The sequence below is a fragment of the Oxyura jamaicensis genome, chromosome 1 (genome assembly GCF_011077185.1).
Source record: "Oxyura jamaicensis isolate SHBP4307 breed ruddy duck chromosome 1, BPBGC_Ojam_1.0, whole genome shotgun sequence".
Lineage (NCBI taxonomy): Eukaryota > Metazoa > Chordata > Aves > Anseriformes > Anatidae > Oxyura > Oxyura jamaicensis.
In genome coordinates, this window is record NC_048893.1 from 140,780,492 (window position 1) to 140,806,909 (window position 26,418).

Genomic DNA, 26,418 nt, shown 5'->3' on the forward strand with positions numbered 1-26,418 from the left:
GATTTCCAAGCTCAATACAAGGCATTGGGAAAAGCAGGGGCAGTTCTCTTTCTAATAACTACACTTAAAATGAATTTGATCAGTGTAGTCCATAGCTCTCTTTTCAAGTTCGTATACGTTCAAATGTAATTTAAAATCTAAATGACTTTTGAAGAGATTGGTCTCTCTCTCTCTTTTTTTTTTTTTTAATTTTTTTTTAACCAAACGATAAACTCAGCCTTTGCAACAAATGATCACGGGCAAGGTTCATGCGGTGGCTGTCCATTACCCAGGCAGCTCACTGCTCCGTTCTCCTGTGCAGAAAGCACCGTGGATGTTCTCTACGTTAGCAGAAACCCTTTTGGCCCCTTCGGGCTCTGCTTCCGAAGCTGATGGGTACGTCTGCGTGGGTAGGTGCAGGCAGTCTTCTGCTGGGTCCATTCAGGCTCCCACCTGCATGGGCACACCAGCTCCGGGCTGGAAGGCATGTGGATGTGCCCCAAAATTTCAGGCACAAAGACTCCCTCGCAGATGAAACAGGAGACATAAGCACATTCCTACGGCCCACTGAGCCTTGGGGGGATAGGCTCTGCGCAGCAAAGCTCGTAGGTGAGTATAAGAAGAAATAAATGAAAAAACAACAACAACAACAGCAAAACAACGGCAGTGCGGTAGGGCTGAGCGCCTGCCTCACCTTTTGGGATGCCGCGTTCTGGGAGTTGTGCAAGGCCATGGGCCTCCTCCAGTTTCAGGAGGGGACCCCACTGGGCTTTTGGACCCCTCAGGGCACTGGGGAAGGTGGAAAGAAAAGCTCTGTAGAGCCTTAGATTTGATTTCCACTGGCAGCATTTCTTAATAGCATCACAAATGATAACGTTTACTTAACCTCTTTCTGTAGGTAGATGTTCTGCTTCCTCATGGTGCCAGTATCAGCAAGTACAGCAGGAGTTATTCAATATATTGGTTAAAAAAAAAAAAAAAAAGAAACCACATTATTAAATCAGCAAGAGCTTGAAAATAAATGTTCAGCTACAAAAAAAAGTACAGTTCATCATTGTTGTAGTTAGAAACTGCTGGAATAATAGAGTTGGGACCTCAAAATATTTATTTGGATCAGATGCTTTGTAACTCCCAGTTAAAAAACACTGGCTCATCTGCGAGGTGCTCTAATTGAAGAGAGGATTTGTCCATGTAAATGCAGCATTGAGGTATTAATGTTATTAATTATAGTAACTTCCAGCCAGCAAAAATATACTTCATGCTTATATTTTAATATTCCAATACTTTGAAATTGTGTTGCACCCTAGTTTGAGATACCCAAATGACTGGAGGCCTCGCTTTTCATTTTGCTGTACTTTTCATTGCTTTAGGGGTTAAAATAGCTCACAACGAACACACCCTTTTTTTTCCTTGCCTTCTCGCTCACCCCTTGTCTTTGAGATTGCATAATAACTCCAGAGCAATTCGGTTTGACTTGCTCGCTCTGACTATCACCTCCCATGACTCCAAATGACCGGAGGTAACTGCCTGCATGATGGAAAACCGAGTCATTACTGGTGTTCCTCTTACGCTTGCCTCATTGTCATAATCTGTGATTTCAATGAATTGGTTAAGCTTGGATGATTACAGCAATTAGTATTTTTGTTGCTCTGGCAGCATTGGTTGGGTAAATAGAAGTTGTGGATTGATTTTTGCTTTTGATTTCACGTGTTTTGATAACATCTTATCAAAGGTGTTCTTTACAGAAAATGTAATGCGATTGCTCGTTATTCTTCGTTCTAATTAAGTTCTCCTTTGAATGCAGCCTGTCACGCTAGACTGAACTTACGCATGGAAATATTTCTGCAGAGGAGAGAAAGCTAAATCCCACGTGAATGTCACTGGTTGTAAAAAACTGCCAATGTGTAGGCATCGGGGAGAACAAGTTTACAGGGTGCAAGAGCGGGTTGCCCTCCCATTTCTCCCTTCCTGTGGTCTCCCAGCTGCTCCACAAAATGCAACGCTAGCAGGCATGGTGACCTCTGAAGACCTGCACGCCTGTTGCTCTCTGGGCATGGGAGCAGCTCCAGCTTGCCAAGCACATTGCTTCTGACAGGGGTAGACAGAGCAGGCAGGCCTTTTAGATGATTTTAGGTAGTTCATGGTGGCATTCTGAAGTGATGGTTTCATGTGCAACACCCCGTGTGCAGTGTTTTTGGATGGCACTGCTCAGGTGTGCCAGAAGACCGTAAGGCATCCTGGGATGCATCTTTATATATCAACAGGATGAAGCTTCCTGATTTATCCGAGTTGAGCTTTTTTCCCAACAAGAGGGACTTGTTTTATGACTTTCGTGGCATTTCCCTGTAGCTTTTCTGCTTTTTCTGTCTGCTCTAATGGCCAGGATAGAGCTAGAAGAAAGTTAAGTGAAAGCTATTAGCCATCAGCCTCATCAAAATAAAAAGTAGGTAACAACATATTGGCACAAAGCCTGGCAGCATTTGTCAGCTGTGCCTTTTTAAATAAAAGATCCACAAGATTCAAGCTCTTCCAGCAGGGAATGAATGGATGAAGGTGAAAACATTGTCTTTTCCAGCATGTTGAATCCACGCATGCCATGCTCTTCATAGGTCATAAAGTTCTTGATGCCAAGTTCAGTATACCTCTTGAACTCTGTTCCTATGCAGGTATTAGAAAAATGTTACCCATTCAGAGTTATGACTCAAAACTGCCCTGGCTGGTCTAGTTCTTGTTCTGTATGGAAAGTTTGCATTGCAAGCTCTTTGTCTGGCTTGATATTTGGCTTTTTGTTACATCATTTTGTACATTCCTCCTCGCTGATTTCAAAGACTGAAGCGTACACTGTATTTCTGATACATTTTAAAAGCTGTGCATGCCAGCACTGCAGCCTTGGGATAGCTCCAAGAGTGACCAGGCTGCGGGTAGTGGATTTTGCCTGAAGTGTACAAGCAGTTGCTTACTTCTAAACTACATTCCTTTCTTTAACTAATCCTCACATTATACCCACACACTCAGTGTCATGTAACAACAGGAGGGAGGTTTGGCAGGGCTCGAGCCCGACTGATCCAAAGCAGAAAGCTCTGTCTTCGCTCACCCTTCCCTTCACTTCCAAATTACCTGGGCCATCCCCAGCTCCGCTCCCTCTGATAATCGCAGCAATATTCTGTTGCAAGTGTGAATTTTTCCATCTTTCCTCACAAGCTTGTTTGTAGCATCACATGCACGTGTTGGATTCATTCACTCCTGCTTTACTCACTTGGGGTGAAAACTGTTGGGGTGAAAACTTTAAAAGAAGAAAGAAAAAAAAAAGCTTACCATTAATTAATTACCTTTGGTTTGGAAAATGCTTGCCAAGTAATGCTTTTCAGTAACTGGTACTGGAATTCTTTGTGCTTCCTTCCTTGAAATGCCTGCTACAAGATGAAGATCCTCCCCTTGTATTACCCGAAATTTTATGACCATCGTAATGGAGTCTAAAGGTGCTGTTATTTTGCATTAGCTTACTTGTCGATATATGAGTCATGCTTGAATTTTAGGAGTGCAAATCACTTCTGGTTATTCTCTTTCAGTGGTTGAATATTATTGCTGGTGTTTAATATTTGCTGTAATAACTGCAGATGGCTCAGCTGCCTTCCCTTCTGCTGGTTTTAAAGCCAGGTGATGCTTCAGTGAGCAGAAAAAAAAAAGGGAAACCAAACCCCGGAATGACTCACAATTACGGTTTAATTTGTATATGAGAGAATTAAAAGAGCAGCAACTGAACAGATGCTTCCTTTACCACATGCTGCCTTCTACCCCAAACAAATTGTTTAATTCGGGCCGTGAAAAACGTCATCACTATAAGCCCGAGGCTAGAAAAACAAACTTAATGAAGGTGTAAAATGTCCAGAGGGGTTACGCTGCTCAAGGTGCGGATTAGCAGCAGCATTGAAGAGGACTTGGGAGAGAAGTGAGGGCTGCCCCTCGGCAACTCGACTGAAGGTCAGTCCTTGGCATGGTGTCTCCAGTGGAGACGCTGCTATAATAAGAGTGTTGTTTAGAGCCAGAAAGGCTGCTGTTGGCAGTTATCTCAGCCCTATAAGGAGCTTCGTGGACGTTCTGGACGTCTTCCCTGGTAGCCTGGGTGTTATGTTTAGTCAGGGTATTAATTATAGCTCCTGGGTGAACTGTTCAGGTCAGAGAGCTCCCCTTGTAAAAACATCGGTTCCAGCTAGGGGAAGCTGACACTTGCCTTTACATTCAGGAAAGCATTTCTGGTGAATTTCAGTGGGAGATGACATGAACTGAAGATTGGAACTAGCAAACGGGCATTCTGGAGAGAAGTATGGCAGTGCAGCATTTTCCTGGGATTTCAAATGTCAGAAGATGCAAGAATCAACCTCATACATTTTCATGTGTTTGGGTTTTAAATATGTTCGTTAAGCAATGGATGAGGAGCACACACACACTTATTTGTAATTTGCTTGCAATCACCTGACCACAATCTATTCTCTTCTTCACTTGACTTTCCGGTGTTTGGATTCCCAAAGGTATAAATTTTTATTCTTGCCCAAATGCTTTCAAATTTTAGAACTGAATGAAATTGGTGTTGTGAAGTTCACTGTGCTTTACCCAAACAGAAAAACACTTTTGAGCTTGGTGGGCCTGATTCTGTCTCATTGTTCTCAAAAAGATTTTTCTTTTTAGAGGGAGTCTCTTCTAGATGCTCGATGTGCTGAGCAGCTGACCTTTTTTATTGGTCTTCAATTAGGCACAGGGATAGAATTGATGTTATATGAAATGCATTAGTGTAATTACATCTTTAAAGGCTTTAAAATGAGTCGGAAGAGTTTGAGTACAGTACATTTAGCATGGGGACGTACACATACAGCCAACTACACAGGGAGAGGTTTTTAAAGAACAACTGATAGGATGCCGTATCTCACGTAATGCAGGTTTATTAGAGCACTGGTGAGCTTCTCCTATGTGACACTCTGCCTTTCTGTTTTGATTTTCATGTCTGTGTAGGCTGCAAAAATAGTAGTGGGGGAGGAAGAGATGGCCGTTTTAAAGAGGATCAAATATCTGTACACACAAGAAGTCATTCCTTGTTTGACGCTAAACATGGCTTCATTTGGTAATGTTTGCAATTAGCAGGAAGAAAATACAATATATTTTTTTAATATTGCGTACAACAGAAAAGTCCCAGAGCTAACTATCACACTACCTTTCTGTGAATCCTGCTAGAGACTGATTTTTCACTGTGCTCCCATGACCAATGAAAACTGCTGTGTGGGAAGGTGCTGCGTACCTGTTTATTGCAGTCATATTCATTTCCTTATGAAGTGATGGAATGTGAACCCTCTCTGCTTGCAGAGACCAAAGCATTTTTTGGACATGTTTATACTAGAATACATTTATATTGAACTATCTGAAACAGCCAGAGTTGTCTTTTTGTTTGCCCTGTTTAAACTCCCACTGCAGAAGCTTAATCATATTTTTTTGTGGCTAAAGCTAAAGGATGAAACTGATAGGAGCACTTGGAATTCACCTGGTTTTTATTGCAGTGGTTTTGAGATGGTTTTCTGTCCTTTTCAGCAGAATCAGGGTAGTGCTGAGCACACATGAAAATCCCGCCTACAGCGTACATCTTTATTACGGAAAAGATTTATACCTTCCTTCCAGTTTTCTTAAGAGACCAGTTTAACACAGAAGGTATTTTATTGCTTAAGAGATGAGCGATCGCAGCAACCAGAACCCAAGAGTGTTCTCAATTCCAGTGAAAAAAAAGACACGAAAAACCAATTAGCACTTCAAAAGGTTGGTGCAGAACTCAGCGCAAGGCACTCCAGGTTCACGCCTATTTCGCAGCAAAGCTCCCACTCTGGTTGTTCTGCATTTTGCGTGCGAGGATCACCGCGTGCCATCCGTGTTAAATACAACGAACATGAAATCATCCCTACCTCTGTGGGAAGGGGAGGGCTGTACTGTGATTGTTCATGAATCCCCCGCACGTCCCGATGGGGTGCGTGGCCTCCAAAACCGGCGGTGATGCAGCAGGTTTGCGCTGGGCGGGCAGCGTTATTTCGGGGGCGCGGGGGCAGGCTGCCAAGCGGCAGCTGCCTTTGCCAAGCACCTTGTTTGGAGCCGTGACCGCTCGGCGCATCTATTTGGGGAATGAAGCCAGGCGTTCGGCAGGGCTCGCCGGCCACCGAGCCGTCTCGGTAAGAGTCCCCATGGGCTGCCACCGGGCTGGGCAGCCAGGCTGGAAAACTCTCCTGAGAAAGCAGTTCAGTTTTTCCTGGAGGGAGACAGGAGGCAGTTTTCCCTCTGAGACAATAAAGCAGCATATTTGTTTTGCTGCTGTTTTTCACGACAGCAGCGGGACGCTTCCCCTCTTCTCCCTGCCATTTCCTTTGTCACCTCCCCAGCAGTCACCTCTGGCTGCTGAGCAGATCCCCGTGTGCCGGGAGGAGCCGCTCTGTCGTCTTCCTTCCTGCCTACCTTTTCCCCCTGCTGCACCGTGGGGAAACTTAAGAGCTCCTAGTGAAAATACGAAGTGCTTTTAACAGCCCAGTTCAGATCTTGGCAGTAAGTCTCCAGCAAAATGACAAAAAGAAGAGAAAGATGGCCAGCTGCTCTGCATTTGTGGATTACCAGACCATCCCCGTAGAAGATGTGTTTTGTTTCAGTAGCAGGAAGGCCCTTTTTAAACTCCTGGCACGCTCCTTTCTTCCCTAATGGGAAACGAGTCGGTAATAACTCTGCTGGCAGCAGTGGCCAGCGGCCTTGGGGAACAAGGCTGCTTCTACTTACTGCATGTATGGAGTCGCCGTGCCTCACAAGGCTGCCCCTTGGAAAAAGCTGGGGCGATGAAATCAGGCTTTTGGATGGACATCCTATCGCAGGATGGCTTTGCCATAGCCGCCCGGAGGAGTGGTAGCTGGAGGAGCAAGCACCTCGGGTGGACATGGTCCGATTGACCACAGAGGACACAGGTGCTGTAAGCAGAGGCAGAAGCCTTTTCCTCCAGCACCATTCCCCACCACAGCGCTCTGGCCAGGTCACCATGGCCTAGAGCTACGACCTGAGCACTGCTCCACCTGGAGCAGACAAAAACAGGGCTTGAGCTCCAGCCAAGCCCTGCAGCTGTTGAGGGCGCAGCCTCCTCAGCCTGATACAGCCCGTGGCTGCCGGTGGCTGTGGTACAAGGCAGGCAATCAGATCCGCAGGCAGGTGAACACACAGAGCCACGCCGCCTCAGCCCCACCTGCCGCCATGTCCTGTGGCACGTGAGGGGCTACCAAGAGGAGTGAAGCAGAAGACACCTGACCAAACCCATTCCTGAAATCTGGCCTGTTTGCTTTTTAGCAGAAGAATTGTGGTGCTGAGTTAACCAGGTGATGGGAAGACAGTGATATGTGAGCCCTGAGGGGTCTTGGCCTTGTCCTCTGCTGGGCGCTTTTACTCGGCCACCTCAGCCGGTGCTGAGAGGTGTGGTGTAACGTGGTTGTGACACAGACCCTCTGCGAGAGGCTCGAGGATTATTTTTATTTAGGTGCTGGAGGCACACGAACAAGTAGTAGCCTTGACTGGGATTTCTGTCATGTCCTTTGTCATCTATTTCTCATTTCTCTGCGTGTTCCCTCTAGTCTCCTTCCTGCCCTCCTCCGCTCTCTCTGCTCCCTCTCAGACCGGCAAATTCCTTGGCTGCCAAGACCAAGTGTGTCACCAGCACAAAGCGCATGTGGCTTTGCTGCCTAACTGATTGCTAACGAGGTTGAGTCAGTTCCACGCAAGAGGCAATTACCCAGGACCGCTTCCCAAAGCCCCTTTTCGTTTTGGCTTGGCGTTACACGTTCCTGGAAGCTGCCTGCCCCAGGCACTGCGCTCCAAGCAGGTAGAGCTTGCGGGGGTGCAGGCCCATGGCTGCCGGTGCCTCCCCTAGTAAGCAGCGCACCATAGGTTTGTGAAGAGAGTGCAACCATAAAATAATTGCCACATCAGTAGGGCATTCTGTGGTTAAGGAATGATGAATTTTCATGATTTCTTTTTTCCCAGTCTTGCTGTCTTCGTTCCCTAATATCCACTATAAATTACTTTCAGTGTTCAGCTCTATAGAGCGTTCTTGAATTGGGTAATTGCTCTGAACACAGCACTGAAAACCAAGCTCCATTTTAACTCCTTCATCAGTTGCCCATTATAACATACCTGGCAGTTCAGCTAATGGCCTGCGAGGCAAAACAGAATACAAACTGTCCCCCTGTATCTATGCCTTCTCCGAAGTGCTGACAAGAAGGAAGATGCCTAGAGATATATTCAGCACATACGACTTAGAAGATGGAAGTGGAGCATTAAAGGCCATTTCTACAGTGTAATTATTATGCCGTGGTATTAAAACAATATTTACCTAATGACAGCAGTCTTCTCCTTGTGCTCTACCTTGCTGTTTTGCCCATGATAAAGTGTTGTTGGAATCCACCCCTCAGCAGACAGGAGCTGTGGACACGTTTGCCGGGGAACATGTTCGCTCACATAGGTTGCTCGTAAAACAGCTCTCCCGGGCCCGAAAAGATTTCTTCTATCATCAGCCGGCAGCGAAGCCCCTTTCCAGCATCCGGGCTGCATGACAGCCTGGCGCTGGAATGTGCTCCTCCGCAGCCCAGCTTTTAACTTGAAGCTCTGGCAGGGCACTGGGTAGGTCTGGCTCAGTGACACGGAGCTGTGAAAGTCAATCGCTTCGTTTGGGAACAAGGGGAAGCCCAGCATATTCTTTAGCTGCCTTTGCCTCCAGCTCCTTTTCAGTCTAAGCACAGAATATACACACCCGTGAGAGCAATTAGAGAGACATGGACTTCCAGCGCAGAGCTCACCCCTACGCGATCCCGGAGGACGAAGAGATCGCCCATGAGGTCGCTCGCGATGGCCACAACTCTGCAGGAAACGAAGGCGAGAAACCAGTGTCAAAACTGCAGCGTAGGCACAGTGACATAAAACTCTACAAAGAGTTTTGTGACTTTTATGCAAGATTGTAAGTTGGCTCTGTTCACCTTTGGGGTGTGACCGCGGTGATGGCGTTGGCATATGTTAACCCAGGGCTTTTACCGTCTGAGCTCTGGGCAGGCTGCGGGAGCCGTTCTCTAATGCAGCCTCTGCCGCTCTTTTGCATTTGATACGGTGCCAGTTGTAATCATCGGTGAAAATTTGAGCTGTTGCTGTGAACTTAATCTGTAATTGCGTCAGAAATTTTTATCAGCAGTTGAAACTGGGTTGGCGTTTGCCAAGTAGTCTCAGATTTTAGGCTGTTGCTTATTTGGGGCAAACGTATAGACCATTTCACTAATGCAGAACTGTCGCGTGCATCGCTGTTTTCACACAACATGTGTTTCAAATCAAAGCATGCAAGTGCTTTTGCATATCGAGGAGGAAAACTTTGTGCTTTCATTAGCTTTCAAAGTTTGTTTCATGTTTTTGCTTGCGATTTGCCTCTGACAGCACTTAACATCAAGTAACTTTGCAGCATAACATCCTTAGTACTCAGGAACTGTTGAGGTGATGATGAAGGATCACAGTTTTTAATTATGATTACTGCTCATTTAAATTAATAAAGAGGATGGGTTAAGTGACTTTCTTCCCCCCAGCTTAGTGTTGCTAACTTTATACTTAACCACATTTTATAGGATAATCACTGCACTTTTTCAGTGTGCTTGTCTCTTGAGTATGAAATAACCATTCCCCAGTCTCCTCCTCTGTGAAAACTGCCCAGTCATTGTTTCACTGTGAGGACAGCGAATATTTTGATAGCAGTTAAGTTGTCCTATTCTGCAGAGAGCTCTGGAGAGAGAGGAAAAAGAGCCAGCTAATAATAATAACTGGACAGATGTGACCTTGTGAAGGGTTCTTCCGTGGCACAGCGTAAGAAATAGATAAAGCACATTCCTTTTTGAACCATGTGATAGGTGTATGCGGTGCTGTGCAAGGAATGGGTTTGATTCCTGTTGAACCTGGTGGGAGCCAAGAGGTGTTAACCCCTTGGGGGGAAAAGCTTGGCATCTTGCACAGGACCGAGTGCTCTGCACTTACAGATGCAGCAGATTTCTGTATCAAAATGTGTGCCTGTGTGCACGTACATGTAAAATAACGTCTTAACAAGGTTCCACATAGATGTTCGAGTCAGTCTTTTTGTCAGCTGTGTTATGATTGAATGAAACAAAACCATTGCCCTGTATTTGCTCTCTGCTATCAGATGGTGTCGGGGCAGAGAGGTGATCCTGAATGGCATAGTTTTGGGAGTCCATGTATAAATAAGAAAATGCTTACAAAAGAAAAATTGAATGAGCCTTTTTCTGGTACTAGAGCCTTAATTAATTGTACTGCAGTTGTACTGGCTGTTGCAGATGTGGACACGATCTCAGTGAAGCTGCTAATTCCTCTGCTACTTTGCAGCTAGCACGCTGTCATTTTATGGTCTTTGAGAAGCAGCCAAGGTTGCTATTTGAGTATTTTTTCCCTGGTGCTGACCTATGCCTCGATCACAGCGCTGACCTCTGCCTGGGTCACGGTGAAGCATCCCAGCGCTGCGGTCAGAGCATTACCACCTTTCCCCTGGCCTGATGTGAGCTGCTCTAACTCAGACGAGCCATAACAAACCAACCCAAAATCCCTTGACTATAAACTACATTTCTAAAATGACTTCAAGAAATGTAAAGATGATATAAGGAAAAACTGTTTTTCTGCTCTGGTTTTCAGTAATCTGCCAGACTAAACACTTCATAATCTTCTATATTGCTTGCTTAGAGCTTTTGAATCAGTGTTGTTTTATGTATTCTAGAACTATGAATTATTTTAGAATTGTCATTTATATTTTCCAATGTGATGCCAGTCCTCAATTGTTGTTAACATTTGCCCATGCTGTTGTTATTCTAATGTATTTTACCATTTTTACAATACTTCTTTGAATTACCTGCCTTTTTGTGTCATAAAATGCCAGTAAATGTATCTGTAACACTGCTTTTGTTTGTTTGTTTTTAATTAATTGTTACTAGAGTGTATTGTAGGGTTTTTGTTTCTAGAGTTTAGGGACAGGGGGAAGTGTCAGTTTTACTGCTAAGGGAACACCACAAGACATTAAGTCCATGGAAAATCTTACTCTGAGTCACAGTCAGTGGCGTTGCCTTTTGGGGCTAATTTTTCTGTTTCCTTTGTTTTTGTTTTTGTTTTTTTTATGGCAGCAACATGGCAAATGCGCTCGCGAATGCCATCTGTGAGCGCTGTAGAGGTGGCTTTGCACCAGCAGAGAAAATCGTCAACAGCAACGGTGAGCTGTACCACGAGCAGTGCTTCGTGTGCGCCCAGTGCTTCCAGCAGTTTCCCGAAGGGCTCTTCTACGAGGTAAGCCGGGAGAAGTAACTCCGGGCAGATCAGTAGCTTAGGAAGTGCTGTGGAAGAATCTGGGAGAGAGGCAGAAAAAGTAGAGGGAGAAAAAAGGGGAAATGTTTCTGTGCCCACTTGGAGGACCTCAGTGTGTATAACCTTATTTAAACGTGTAGCCTAACGTTATCACAGTTGAGAAAAGAAATACTGGAGGTTTCCCTCCCACTACATTTTTTTCCTTGAAATCTGTAAGCATATTATATCAGAAACATAGGGAAAGCATCCTTAGAGGAGAGCCATCATATAGAGGGAAATCCTAGCATTCTGCAGTCCTCAGGAGGTTTATTGCTGAGGGAATGAGGCCTGCACAACATCTGAATATTGCTGGTAGAGGTGACCTGTAGGCCAGCGTGCTGAGGTCAAGGTGTGTTGACAGCCCAAACCATATGGGGCCCCAGCCCTAGAATCAGGTAACCCTGGAGTTTAATGTGCCTTTGAGGGAAAAAAAACCCACTCCCACTCAGTTTTCTTAGCCTCAGCTGGATTGCCCTTAAGCTCAAGGTGTGTTTTGGTATCAGAATTGTTTTTTTCTGCCTTCCCCTGCCATGCAGATTCAGAGGTGGCTCAGCTATTTCAAGTGCAAAATGGTGCTTAGTGAAAGCTTTAGACTAGTTCATAAAACGTGAAGGGATCAGTGTAAGGAAAGTAGATCATGGGAGACAGGGAATTATTACCTGGAGTTTGTGGATGGGGAGCAGAAGCTCACACAGATGAAGGCAGCGTTCTCAAAAATACCACATTTCTTCAGTTGCATCTGAAAATCCCGTTCTAATCCACTTTCACACAGAGTGTGCCAGTGTGTCAAGAGCACAACAGTTCATCTTCCACAGTAGTATTTTTATTTCTACAGAGCCGTGCTATGTGGTAAGGAGGAGGAGGCTGGGGGAGGAGTGTTGATTGGAAAAGAGAATGGCAAAAGGGATTCCTGGGTTTGCTTTCTCTTACCTTGCTTGAGGATCAAAAGGTTTTTCAGTGCACAGTTTGTGGCAGATGAGCCACTAGTGGTCCACAAAACATGAAAAGGCGAGCTGCAAAACAGTAGCAATTAAGAAAAGACAATACAAACAAAACAGCCCCTAGATACTTATACATTGCATTATAATTGATAGTATGTACTGAGTTATGCCTGCTGGCAGGCATGGTAAAGTGTCTGCCCTAAGTGTTGAGACCTGAGGCAAATGTAAAGTGATACACATATTTTAGAACTAAAACATTGGTTAATAAAATAGTCTTAAAGGAATAAGAATGTATTTTCTCTAAATAATGAGGGCTTTATTCATAAAACCTCTTTCAGGAAATGGAATGGTCCTTTGTTTGAGATAACAGTTTGAGAAATACTGCTCTGCAATGGAGAGAAAGACTTACATTTGCACCTAGTCCAGGAATATTACAACCTCCCTGTTGCACACGTGTTGCCATACCTGAACCTCCTTGGCAGGGTAAAGCATCCTGATGGTGTTTAAATATATTGGATAGAGCCATTTTGCCTCCTACTGCTACTTTCTTCTTGAGAAATGCTGCAGAAAAAGTGGAAAGTCTCAGTTTAAAAAGCTACCTTTTGCCACAGCTACTGTAGAGATAAAATGATGATTGGGATTAAGAGAATATCCAAAGATGTGTGTGTCTTGAACTTCAGGCCTTCCTTCTGCCTCTAGTCCTCCTAGTGTCTACCACAAGATCTTGCAGTTTCTATCCATACTAGCAAGCCTGCCTGCTGTTGTTGAAGAGATGATGGTTCAGATGATGGCTCAGAAATCTCACCCACCCTTCCTCCCCCATCTATATTGGCTTGTACATGGCATCTTCTAAAGAAACTGAAGGTCCATATTGTGCCAGCCCTTGTGCCTTTGGGGGCTGTTTTAACTTGGAAATCTTCGGCAGGGCCCTCCCCTCTGTCTCTGCACTTTTTAGGGTGTCCACACGTGTCCTGTGCTGCCAGCACAGCTCTCACCTAGCACTTCGGTGGTCAGTGAGGTGATGGCAGTGGAAACCCTGGCACAGTTCCTGGTGGTGCTCCTTAGGGAGAAGGAGGGACAAGGGCAGAGCTTGCTCTTCTTTCACATGAGTTGGTTTAGCACTTAGGCATGCAAGTCGGTAATGTAATGGGTGACAGCATTTTGGGGGAGAGGGAAGAACAGGAACAGCCCTAAGCAGGTAGAGGGTGGGCTTAGGTTTGCCAGTGCTCAGAAGATGGCTGACAGTGCTCTGAGATGATCTGTATCGCTGTGAGGAAACAGTGACCGGAGAAGAAGGGCAGAAAGGTTATCTTCTTCCGACTGGTTTAATGCACCCTTCAACAAGATGCATGTGGAGGTGTGTTTTTCTGAGCAGGTTCCCTGTGTAAATGCAGGCTTTGTTGGTAGACCTGCATCACTTCATGTTTGTTCTGTGTCCCGTTTAGCTAAGCTAGTGTTTCTTGGAAATGATTTCGGGAAGTCAAATATTCTCCCCCTGCCTACCACGAGTGTTGCAGAGTTCCCCCAGTTAGTCATTAAGCTGCTTATCACATTGGCACTCAAACGCTGCTGTGATAAGCTTTCATGCTGTGTGCTCCACCGTGGTGGGGTGGAACTGGTGAGGCTGCACTGGAAGAAATGCAGGAGTAGGTAGGTCTGCTGCGCTGCGGGACGCGTCTGCGGTCTGCGTTCCCTACAGCCACTGTCACAGAGTTTTGTAACCCAGCAGAGCGTGCAGTCCTGTACTAACAGCAGAACAGCCTGCTTGCCTGGGCAGCTTTGGTGGCACCGTGCCCAGAGGGGACAGGTTGTCCCTCTTCCCCTTGTAATTGCTCAGTGGCTTTTTCTCAAGACCGTGTTATTCCTGGGTTCAGCAATTGTCCTTCCCTAGAGGTCTGTCCCACTGGGGAACGTGGGCACTTCACCTTCAGACAGCAGAAGTCAGAAGAGATGAAGCCTACCTGGAGTGCAGCTGTTTGTTTAAAGCCCTTTTGGGGTCCTTAAGAGCCCTTTGGGGACAGTTAGAGCCTCTTTCTGTGCCATTTCAGAAAAAGGCCAGCCTGCTCTGTGCTGAGGGGCAGGGAGATGAAAGGCTTTTGAGAGGTGCATCCCACGGGAGAAGAAATACAGCAAAATCCTTATGAAGGGCTCCCAAGAGTACTCCTATAACTGGGGGACCTGTATTGCTTTGTTATTACAATTATCTCTGAAATAGAGACGCATGACTTTTGCTTTATGAGGCCTAAATGAGAGGAGAGTTCCTTTCAGTTTTTGTTTATTTTTTTAAAGTTGCTTCTAACAACCTATAGCGAGATAAAAGGAAAGTGCAGCTGCAGTGAGCTTCTCAGATTTATTTCTATTCCATTTGTGCCTGGAGTGTTTTCTTAAATTGGGCTTTACCAAAAACTACCTTAGAAGATATGTCTTTAAAGAAGCAGGTTTTGGGCATGTCTTCCCGTGTCCTAAGTTAGTAGAGATGTGGAGATCAGCTGGAGATAATGTTGCGGTGAAGTGTTCTGAAATGAAACACAGAACCATGCAACTAACCCATGGACCTCCACCAGGCAATAGTTCAATGACCTTGCTTTTAAAATACATGCTTTGGGATTTGTTACGGAAGCTTAAGGCTTTCTCTAAAGGGGGACTGCTAGGTCATCCACAAATGCAGCACAAATGAGTCAAGAAGGTTGAAAATACAAACAACACGAAATGGTAACCAACCTGCCTGACACAAACCTGTTTGGTCTGATCAGATCAACATGTGGTGGCTCTGAAATCCAAGCAAACCTGTGCATCTTCCGTTGTACCAACTGTTCACACAAAGCTGGAAGCTTTCTGCTTTTCTTCAGTTTAAAAAGGGTAATATTTGGCAGGAAGCAAGCACAATTCTCAATGAACCAATAATTTCCATTAATTTTCATTAGTCAGTCCTCTGTCTCCCAATTTAATAAGCAACAACAACAAAAACTCCAATTAAAAGTTCATCTCTTTTAGAGTATTACATTGAAAAAAGCCTTGATAAATCGCTAGGACAGGCTTCTGGAAGAGTCTGTATATATCTCATATGCCTTTCTGATCCTTGTAGGTGCAGTTCAGGTTGGGCACAGGAATTAAGTTTCTGATCTCAAGTTTCCAGTGACTTCTAGACTATTTCATTAAATCACCACCCTGCCGATGGCTCTGTATATTGCACAAGTAATTACTATGTTGTTTTTGATCCTTGAAATTCCATAGTGTAAAAGGATATTGCTGTATTTGGTATCCATGCACCAAAACTTAATTTGTGGGTAGTTTTTTATGCTATTTGCTTTGCTTTGTGTTAGACTCAGTACAAAGAAGGAACTGGGGTTTTCCTGCTATCCCTCTTTGCAGTGTTTTAAACTGAGACATTCAAATCCAAACATACCTGATACCGTCTGTCTGGTTTTAACATGCTGGCTGGCATTTGTGTCTACTAATGATGTGCCTGAAGGTATCTAAACATTTCCCTTCACTTCAGGACATACTCGTCTACATGTTTTTACATATTCCTTGGTTAGGTTGCTAATGCAGTGCTGTTTCCATAGTTTTTTTCTCTATGAGCTTGAACTACAACTGAACTTCTCTAAGCTTTGAAAAAATTCAGCTCCAAATCCCTTTAGATCAGCTCCCACTTTCACCTAGGCAATTTAGAGAATTTTGTTCCTTAAGATTTCTTCAAACCGTCATGAAGGACAAGCATTATTTCTCTGTATGTTTGGCTGTACTGCTCCATAAACTGTGAGGATTTCTGTCCCTGGGGGGTTCTTCCTCCCCCCAGACTTACTTCCTCCCATGTGCTGGGCCATTCTTACAGGAAATGCAGAGTGGGGAAGGGATCAAATGGGTTCAGAGAAAATGCTTCCCCCCAGGAAAGGTTTTCGAAAGCTAATTTCCTGCCCAGAATCCTATCAGTTGCATCAGATTGTCGTCAGTCTGTCAAAATTCAGGCATCCGTTGTGAGGTAAAGGGGTGACAGAAAAATGCCACATGCTCTAAACAGTGTTAGAGGACTAGTGTTCTATTAATGCCGTGTGCTGACTAGTAGCTGACTTAAGGTGGGTGAATTTAGTGCCTGTTTTTCTAGCAGATGGTCAGGTTTGTTTTTTGTGCAACTCCTCATCTTCTACTACCCAGTGGCATCTGGAAACAACCTGGTACGTTACAGTATTTACGTCAAGGGCATGCTCATAATCCCTCTAACTCTTGGCTTGTTTTCCATTTGCAGTTCGAAGGGAGGAAGTACTGTGAACATGATTTTCAAATGCTTTTCGCCCCATGCTGCCATCAGTGTGGTAAGTTTTCCATTGAGGCGAAGTGCTTCACGCTGATCACAAATGGGAAGTCAGCGTATTGCTGGGGGAAGATGTGCAACCCTTCTGCATCTCCTCAGGGAGGTGGCCCCACACAGCTGAACTTCCAGAATGAACTAGGCTTCAGAGAACTTGGGGAGCTGCTTTTACTACAGGTCATCGAACAGTAGTTTTTTTAAAAAAGGTTTGCGTTTTTTGAGTGAACAGTTAAGCTGTTGGTCCAGTGACCCAATAAACAGACCATTCATGGTTATCTGCATCTACATGCATGTGCTTATATTCAGCCCTTCTCAGGCAGCTGAAACCCTCCAGCAAGTCTGTCATCTCTTTTGACAGCTACAACCCCTCCATGTTGTTCTCCTCCATGGAAGCAGGGACAGACTTTATCATCTCTTGTTACCACCAACTGATGAGTCAGCTGGTCCTCTTTCATATCTCTGAAACAAATTCCTTCAGCATTTGATGTCTAACCTGTGTAACACTGAGGGCTGCCTTTTGTCAATTTGTCTGATGATGTAAATGCTTGCGTGTCTGCTACGCTGTAATCAATTGCAAGGTTTTTTTTCCTCACTGTTCTCTGTGTGTGACACATTTGCTTGTGCAGGGCTGAGAAGTCATTACTGTACCATTGCTTGAGCTGGTCTGGAAGCTCTTGGTTCTCCGCGGTGCCTTGGCAAGCCGCTACAATTTTTGCTTATCTTAGTAAGGCCTTTCCCTTGTGCGGAGGGAAGGGTTGGGTGCTGGGAAAGGGGGAAGCAGATGTTCTGGAGCTTTGAATTTAAAGCTGCAGATTTGAACAAGCAGGGGAAAGGGAAGAGGAAGAAAGGGCTTGATGGTGATAGCTGAGCAAACCTGAATTATGCAACAAACCAGAAAGTGTCTCACTTCATTCCTTCTACAGGCAGGCCAGTCACTTCCTAAGCATGAGGAATTGTTGTATTCCTCCAGTCACTTTGCAGTCCCCTTCCTTTGTCCCCTTCCTTGCTCCTCTGTGTCAGGGCTTCCCCTTCTGCATCCCTGCTTCTGGCCTGCAAAGGATTTATGCAAGCCCTCCTCTCTAACCTCTTCAAACAAAGTGCTGCTCTTACTGCACACCAGCATTATCCACACACGGCTGAGCTCTGCTCCTCTCTGTTAGTACAGTTACTTGCCTTCAGTGGGCTGGGCAGAGGAGACTTTATCTCTTCAGCACCCAGGTGCCTTTTGCAGGATACCAGAAGCTGTTCTGGTCCCAGGCAGAGGGGTATGGAGGAGCTACACCATGTATCTCCAGGGTTTCTGCTGCCCAGCTGGCACAGCTCCTCATCAGCAGCTTTGACTGCTCCTACCCTGGCTCCTCAGAGCACCAGCTCTGTTAAAACCTCATCAGTTTTACAGATTGACTTGCTCTGACAGATGGGTTAAAAGTAAGTGACTTTGCTGGAGGGTGTGACTGGCTGGCCGGGCTGCCTCCCAGGTCACTCTGCTCTTTTACCTGTAGCACCTCATGGGTCCTAACTGGAACTGGGCTTTTCCAGTGTTTGGATTTACTAAGGGTGGCCAAAATCAACAGGGCTGTTGTCAGCAGTGATGCCTCAATCTTTCCTGACATTTTTAGAGTCCATCAGGTTTTATTCTTGAAAAGCTATGACTTCATGGGAATGCCACAGAGTTGCATGCTAGACTTCCTTTCATTCACATCTGTTATCTGACTGATCGCTTCTCTTTGACAGCTGCTTGATTTGTAGGCTCTTTGGAGCCAGGATTCAGCCTTCCTCAGCACCAGGAAGCTGAGCTCCCAACATGTTTTAGGCAGAGTGCTCAGGGGCACTGCTCAGGGGCCTTGGGGCCTTGGCTGCAACGTCCATGTAGAGAACAACTAAGCACGTGTCCCCTTTGTGCTGGACTTGGCTCCACTGCCTGGGCAGTGGAGTCGCACAGTGCATGCACAACAGTAATTTTAACACTTTTTCAATGCCTTGCATGACAGGACACCTTCTGATGGGTTAGAAGTTGTGTGTGTTGGATTTACTGTTTAGTAAGTGCATTCCCCCTGTTGCATCTTTGTATATTGACTTCATGGTAGTTTTTTTTTTTTTCTGTTTTTTTGTTTGTTTGTTTCTTTCTTTCTTTCTTTCTTTCTTTCTTTGTTTTTTTTCAGTACGTCCAAGGCCACCCAAGCTCAGTTCAGTTGTGCTTTGAGTATAGAGCCCCTTCAAGGCTTGATTACAGACCTAGTGGAGTAGAAGCCACTACAATTTAAAATTGTCCTCTGTATAAATGACAATTTAAAATTGTCCTCTTCTAAAAGAGGAGAAAGTCAAAGATGATAAGGAGACAAGAATGCCATATTATATAAAGAACTCTGTATTTTGCTAGAGTTTGAGATCAGATGAGAAAAAACAGATAAGGGACTGAAAAAGGATAATTCCAGACAGAAGGTGGAGAAAGGCTTATATATAAAGAACAGAAGGTTGTCCATCAGCAAGGACATCTGCTTCTGACCCACAGCAAAAAATAAACAAACAAACAAAAATAACCCAAATTCCAGGGTTTAGAACCAGAACTGCAATACTGAAAATTATATATCCTACCAGATTTGGGGGAAGGTGGGCAGTATATGAGGACAGGATGATGATGCAATTGTAGTGATTCAGTTTTGGGTTTCTTTTAACTTTGTCTAGCATGGTATTGTAAATCCTGGTATTGTGTTTCTTACAGGTGAGTTCATTATTGGTCGTGTTATTAAGGCTATGAACAATAGTTGGCATCCAGAATGCTTCTGCTGTGACATCTGCCAACAAGTATTGGCAGATATTGGATTTGTCAAGAATGCTGGGAGGTAGGTCTTCATCCTTCTGTTACTGCTTGTGAATAAAACGAAGTGAGTGGTGGGACTTAGAAGTTATGGCCCTTAAAACTTTCCAGTTGAGATGGCGCAACTGAAGTGGCTTTTATGAGAAAAAGGTCTTAGGGTGCATCACAAAATTAAGAATGGATATCTTAAAATATGCACATAAAATCTTAACTATTTATCTACCTCATCACCAGATTTCTTGTCAACACCAGGTCTCGTCTGTACCTGGTGACGTTTCAGGATTGGTAGGGTACATTCTGATCAGAGAGACAACATTCAGATGCAGAAGTATTGTATTTTTTAAAATCAATTTTCATTTTTTTTTTCCAATATGGGTTTCCAATTTGAGTCCAGTTCAGCACCTTATTCATTAATAAATGTTTTCAGTTCATTGGGATCCTTTAGTTTTTTACCAGCTGTGATCACAGGGATGCTTTGCAAATGGATCATATGCCCATTGACTTCATATGTTTAATATGACATACATAGTTGTTTTTATAGAATTAGGACCTGTGTGGCAATCCAGCTTCCAAGCTAAATTTTTAAGCGTTTGAGAGTAAAACATTCAGGAGTGAGAATCTGTAGTGAACGTTGTTTTCTGTGTTTTGACACAGCTTAAATTCAAACAAGTTGAAGAAATAATAGTCCTGTGATGATAGGAAATAAAATTATAGCGCTCCTTCTTCTGCACTTGGTTTACCTACCAAAGAAATCGTTTTAAAGACTTTTTCTTCCAAAAAAGGCTGACTGAAATGAAGTTCTAATAGATGTTTGATTTATATTTTTCACTGTACTAACTGGTGCTGGTACTTACCTATGTTTTTTATGTTGTTTCAGACATCTCTGCCGTCCTTGCCATAACAGAGAAAAGGCCAGAGGCTTGGGAAAGTACATTTGCCAGAAGTGTCATGCCATTATTGATGAACAGCCTCTCATATTCAAAAATGATCCTTATCACCCTGATCACTTCAACTGTGCAAACTGCGGGTAACTTGAGTTCTGCAAAGGAAGACAAGAAAATGCTGTTTTTAATTGCTTCATCCATGTACATTTTAAAGTGAAATCCAGTACTGTTAAGCAGGCAAGAGGGACAGGTTTGGGGGTGCCTTGTAGCCAGATGTGTGTCTGGTTACCGCTTTTGGGATGGTGGAGTTAGATCTTTAGTTCAAACAACAGCCAATATGTTGGGGAGTAATGAAAGATTGTAATCTGCAGCATTTTCTCAGGAAATATGAAGTCTGGGCACAGATAAATGTTTTTGTAGCAGCAAAATGACTGATAGCTTCTTTTTCTGCAACAAAGGGTAGAAAAGTGATCCTCCGTAGCTGCTTGAGTTATTATCTTGCCCATGTTATTTCTTTCTAGCTGAGCTGCATGAAAACTTTGCTCTTTCTTTTTAAAGACATTTTCTTAGAAGCTTTCCCTTACCTCATTTTATCAGCTTCTGCAACTATAGTCTACATAGCTTCATGTTTCTACATCCTCCCCAGATGCACAGATCAGGGGACATTGTAGGATATAGCACACATTATTAGTTGTTTATTTTTGGTACAAAGGGAGCTATCATTTCGGTGCCGTAGCAAAGGCTGATTTGAAAAGCAACCTGTAGTATTGCGTCAGTGCCAGTGTCAGCTCATATTTTTCTTTCTCTGATGTTTTATACCACAGGGAAAATGTAAAGAATTGCATTTTCCTTTCAGTTACATTTATGTAAATCTAAAATAAACAGGTGATAAGAGGACCAGAATAGAAGCCAAGCATGACTACAGCTTTCAAACACGTTTGAAAACAGCTCAGTAGCTATTTTCAGAGTGACTTAATGCATTGTACTTAGCAGGGTTTTCTCAGTTTACTATGGAATCAGTCTTGTTTCAAAAAAAAAAAAAAATTGCCATATTTGATGCTGCTAGATCCATTACTGTAGTATAAATCCAATTCCTAAAACAAATGCTAAAAATTAGATTATCTCCAGAAACTCTCAAGAGTTGAAATCATTCAGTTCCTTTATTCATGCTCTCAATTAATTAACTTTTGAACAGGAAGGAGCTTACTGCTGATGCTCGTGAGTTGAAGGGAGAATTATATTGTTTACCCTGTCATGACAAAATGGGTGTCCCCATCTGTGGAGCATGTAGAAGACCAATTGAAGGACGAGTGGTGAATGCTATGGGCAAACAGTGGCATGTGGAGGTAAACAATAGCTGCTACATTGTCTTTCACAAATGTAAATATTAACATACTTACCTGGAATGTTGCTGATCAGTCTACATGAAAGGATTAGAAAAGTATGCAGGAATAATTAGTATATGCATTCTCCTAATCCTGTTTTCAACCTTCTTATATCTGTTCTTTCACTGTGAAATGAGAGTAATTTCCAACCTTGCAGAGACCTTTGACTGTGAAGCTAAAATCAGTAATCAAAGGAAGCACTGCCAGGTCCTTATAGAAGAAAATTTCACAAAGTGAAGAGCAGGATATATGGAAAGGCAGTAAAGTTCTGTGACAACTGTAATATTACTGGGCACCATAATATGTTTAAGTCTTTCACAGTTACCTGCTACAGTTAAAGCACTTCGTGGGAGGGTTTAATATTTCAAGGGCACGTACAAGACTTGGTTCCATATCTTCCTTTTAAATTAGGAAGATAAGCAGTCTATTCCTTTTGCTTTGAAAATCTCCTCCAGCAAGAGCTTTCTTCACAAGAGTGTAATGATGGTGCTTATTATTTAATCTCCCTTCATTCTGTTCGTTGATAACACATCACTTTGCTTCTTTTTTTGTAACTTTTGGATTGAAATGTTGAAGACAAGTTTTAATTCTCCTTTTCAAGAGAATCAGTAGCTCAGTAGACATGACGTTCCCATTGTTTGATTTGCTTTCCAGAAAAAAATACAATTACTTCCTAGTAATCCAAAAATGTATATAATTTTCTTCATAGCATTTTGTTTGTGCGAAATGTGAGAAGCCATTCCTGGGTCATCGTCATTATGAGAGAAAAGGCTTGGCATATTGTGAAACCCACTACAATCAGGTAAGGTTGCATATTTTTAAGAATTGTGTTGTTAAACTCATGAATCACTTTTATTAAAGGAGATGGAAGACCATAGATGTTCTTCTGTTTTCTCATAATCACCTGTGGGTATAAAGCTAATTAGCAGATGTTCTGTTGCAGTTAATTTATATCGGTTTCTCTAATTAGAAATCTGGTATTGAAAAAGAAAACTTAAGGGATTTCACAGAGGCTAGATGGGCTAATCAGTATTGAGTTGCTCTTCAAGCTTAGTGGCCTTTATGTAGAGCTGTTTCAAGCTTTTGCGTGTCTGTGAGATGAGAGCAGCTAATATCACCCAATCTTTCCCAAGAACTTAAAGAAGATTTGCCATTCAGGAGCTGTGGTTTAACACGAACCCTTTGTAAGTAGCGTGTTCTTTTCTGCTACTCTAAGATGATCCTGTGTTAGGATACGCAGCATCACCCAGCTCATTCATTCAGCTGCCTAAGACTACAAAGACGTAATTTGTCAGAGGACACCACCTAGTGACCACTTGCATTTAAATCAGAGCTATATACAGTTCCCTGCAGACTCCCTTAATTGTGCAGTCCAGCACTGCGAGGTATAAACCATTATTATTTGGAAGCCAACCACAAGGTGTCACGTACACACCTTTACTTGGCTAAATAAAAGAGTAGGGATTATCTCTGGGAGTTGTAAGGCATCTTCTAATTACAGATGGATTCTTAATTTGTCAGTGATGAAGGGCAGATGATTGAAATGTTGCTGGCACACTTGTAGGCAATAAATGCCATGACATTAGTAGAAATAGCTGCGTCCATGATAGGGCAAGAACATACACCAGGCAAGAGTTGTGTGTTGAAGGGATGTCATTCACTACATCAGCTGCTACAGTTAGAAAAAAAAATACCTGAAATTTTGGGCATACAAGCCATTCACAGATTGTTACTTTGTGGACAGGTGTTAAGTATGGAAATGGAAGGAAGGATTTCTGGCCTTTTGTTTAGTTAGTTATTGATTGATTGATTGATTATAAGAAAAATAAATAAACATAGCATTTCCTTACAGCTTTTGCCAGAAACAGTAGCATGTTCTAGTCATGCTTGTAAGTCCAAGTGTTAAATTGGATGATTACTAAAGATCTATATGTGACTTTGACTGCTGTATTTTAGATGTTCAGGATTAGTAAAATAGTAAAACAAAACAACACAACATTTTTAGGGGGTCAAGCAGATGTAAACAGATGTTTTCGTCTTCAACCTTACAGAGACTTTTTGTGATAAGATGATGCGAAACTTAATTAGAAAACAAAAGCAGACCTGCCAGTTTTCTCTTTTTTTTTTTTCTGAAGTAAACAGTAGAGCCAAAATAGAGTGTTTTGTTATTTTGAGAAGCTACTCTTGATAAAATCATTACATTAAAAATTCATTACTTCTTCTTCCTCTTCAGCTGTTCGGTGATGTTTGTTTCCATTGCAATCGTGTGATTGAAGGAGATGGTAAGCACTTTTCTGACTGTTTTCCTAACGTTACCTTTTGATGGAAGTTCTCTCGAACAGTGGAAGTAAGGCCCTTGTTGAATCCCTGGCTATTCTCATTAAACCAAAACAAGCCATTATCTTGATCAAAAGTTAGGATAGATCTGATTAGTCAGAGGCCAAATGGTAAGAAGACCTTGTAGCGAATGTTTTATGACAGTGTCTAAAGAGAACTGTGGTCAGCTGGAAAACCTTTAGTTACAAGCAAAGGCCAGGGATGCTAGGAGATGCGTTGGTGGCTTCCTGCCCCACCTACCTTAAAAATGAACACATGCAACTGTGAGAATGACATTTAGGGATCGTGATCCAGATTTGAAAAAAAAAATTAGATATTGAACGATTTAGGTGGGCTTTCTAATGGATTTTTTTAAGTGCCTAACTTTCATTATTTCAATCCACTTCCTGGAGATATTTGCCTATCTATCTCAGGCACCCATCTTCTGAGAATCTAGGCTGATGATAATTTCACAAAACCAGGAAGGAGTCGTAAAGTTCTGTCCTGTGAAGGCATAAGCGGAAATGAGTGTTTTAATTTTGGGGGGCAGGCAGAGGGATTACTTTGGACATTTTTTGGCATTTTATCATAGCTGGTTGTCCAAAGACAAATCATTCTACCTGCAATAATGCCACATGACTTTGTTCCTGGTTACACCTGCCTGAAGTAAACACTGTAATACCAATGTTAGCCTCACCTAAACCAAAGCTATTAGCAAAGTGGGCGGAAGCCTCTAGCTTTTAAAAGGAGCCATAAAGTAGTTCATAGTCATGTAAATATAGGGTGAGACCCACATTCCTGGGATGTGCTTTCCCCACATTTTTGGGACTGGACTGTACCTGCAGAACAACAATCCAGAAGGCTTTGGAGGAAGCTGTATTTTCCCCTTCAGCTGAAATCCTGAATGAAGGAACTGGGGCTTGAAGCGAATGAATAATGCAGCCTTGTCTGATCACATCTCTGTGTGTTTTCTTACGTTACACCGTGTAATCTGACTCCCATATTGGATGTGTCAGCCACTGAACTGAACAGATCTTAATGTCGTCATTTCTTTATTTTCATTGTGTGTCTGCAATTATTCTACATTTCTTCTTTCACTTCTGCACAGAAATTTGACACTGCTGTCACAAATGATGAGTGTCCAGTATTTTATTTTCTTTCTCTCTGGTGAAACAGCCATCTGTGGCAGCAGTTTTTCAAGGGAGTGTCCATGACTGTATTGGAGAGGTTGCTTATAAGCGAAGACTTTCACTTGCTTAGTATTATTTTGGCAAGCAGGTGAATAATAACTATATGCTTCTGTGATGTGCTTGGCTCAATAGTGTAGGGAAAAAAAGTTTTGCATGACAATGTTCTGTTTCTGTTTGCTGCTGACAAAATGTTGCATTTTAAGAGAAAAGCATTGCATTGCCTTGGATCCTCTACATTTGGTTAAAAAGAGAAGCAAGTTTTGGCAAGGAAAATTGGGAAGGTATACTGCAAAAGCGAGGAGGAACAGAAAAGAGAGATACAGAACAAAGAGAAAATGCTTTCTCTCCAAAACAAAGAATAAAAATATATTCATGTGTATCATGATAAAGTGATTTATCTCGTTAGTCCATAACTTTTTTTCACTTTGATAGCCCTGATTTACCAGCAGTGTCCTGATTCCTGGCTTAATGTTACTTTCTTCAACCAGGCAAGTGCTACCTACAGTTGATGGCACTGCAATCTGAGCAGGATCTGTGGAATGAAGCAGAATTAAAACATAAACACCCTTTTGCTGGATTGCTTTTCAGCCGAAAAAGTCTCCTGGTCATGTTTGAAACATGGCCTCATAAAACAGTTGCCTGAGATCAGCATGCTATGAGATGAAGTAGAAGCAAGCAATGGGAGTCAGAAATTTGTTAAAATGCTCATGCTGGTGACCATAGCATTGTATGTGCCCTCTGAGACAGCTTTATCAACACTTCATGGTCCCGCTGCACAGCATTCACATGTGCCTTCCTAGTCTTGCCATGTTATTGTTATAGTCCTCAATACTTGATATAAGAATCAAATGATTGTTCTTCATGTCTCATGAACATTACAGCTTATTTTTAATTTTTTTTTTTTTTTGTAATGCGAATGACTTCCTTTCTTTTTTTCCCTTGCTCTAGTTGTGTCTGCTCTGAATAAAGCATGGTGTGTGAACTGTTTCGCTTGTTCAACCTGCAACACTAAGTTAACACTCAAGTAAGTTTATTGATAGGTGTGGTACCTTCAAAATGTTTCGGTGGTTATCTTTACAGTGTAGATGTTGCTGTAGTTTAACTGTTATGGTACAAAACCATACAATCAGCACTGAGAAAATGGTGCCTTTCTTCCTCTTGCTCCATTT

The 26,418-nt window shown here is 43.0% G+C and overlaps 1 protein-coding gene across 8 annotated transcripts in view; it reads left to right on the plus strand.

Annotated features, from left to right (window-relative positions):
• The window catches only part of LIMS1 (LIM zinc finger domain containing 1), a 67,097-nt gene that overhangs the window by 38,515 nt on the left and 2,164 nt on the right, over window positions 1–26,418 (plus strand). For 6 of the 8 annotated variants that reach the window (XM_035317149.1, XM_035317160.1, XM_035317119.1 and 3 more), the window contains exons 2-9: window positions 11,190–11,349; window positions 16,594–16,660; window positions 19,379–19,499; window positions 20,352–20,501; window positions 21,554–21,704; window positions 22,453–22,545; window positions 23,977–24,025; window positions 26,198–26,273. In XM_035317149.1, coding sequence (XP_035173040.1) covers window positions 11,190–11,349; window positions 16,594–16,660; window positions 19,379–19,499; window positions 20,352–20,501; window positions 21,554–21,704; window positions 22,453–22,545; window positions 23,977–24,025; window positions 26,198–26,273 — 867 coding nt within the window. Of the gene's footprint in view, window positions 1–8,664; window positions 8,990–11,189; window positions 11,350–16,593; window positions 16,661–19,378; window positions 19,500–20,351; window positions 20,502–21,553; window positions 21,705–22,452; window positions 22,546–23,976; window positions 24,026–26,197; window positions 26,274–26,418 lie in introns of those variants that run through there. The other 2 variants (XM_035317093.1, XM_035317101.1) reach the window with 2 other exon arrangements.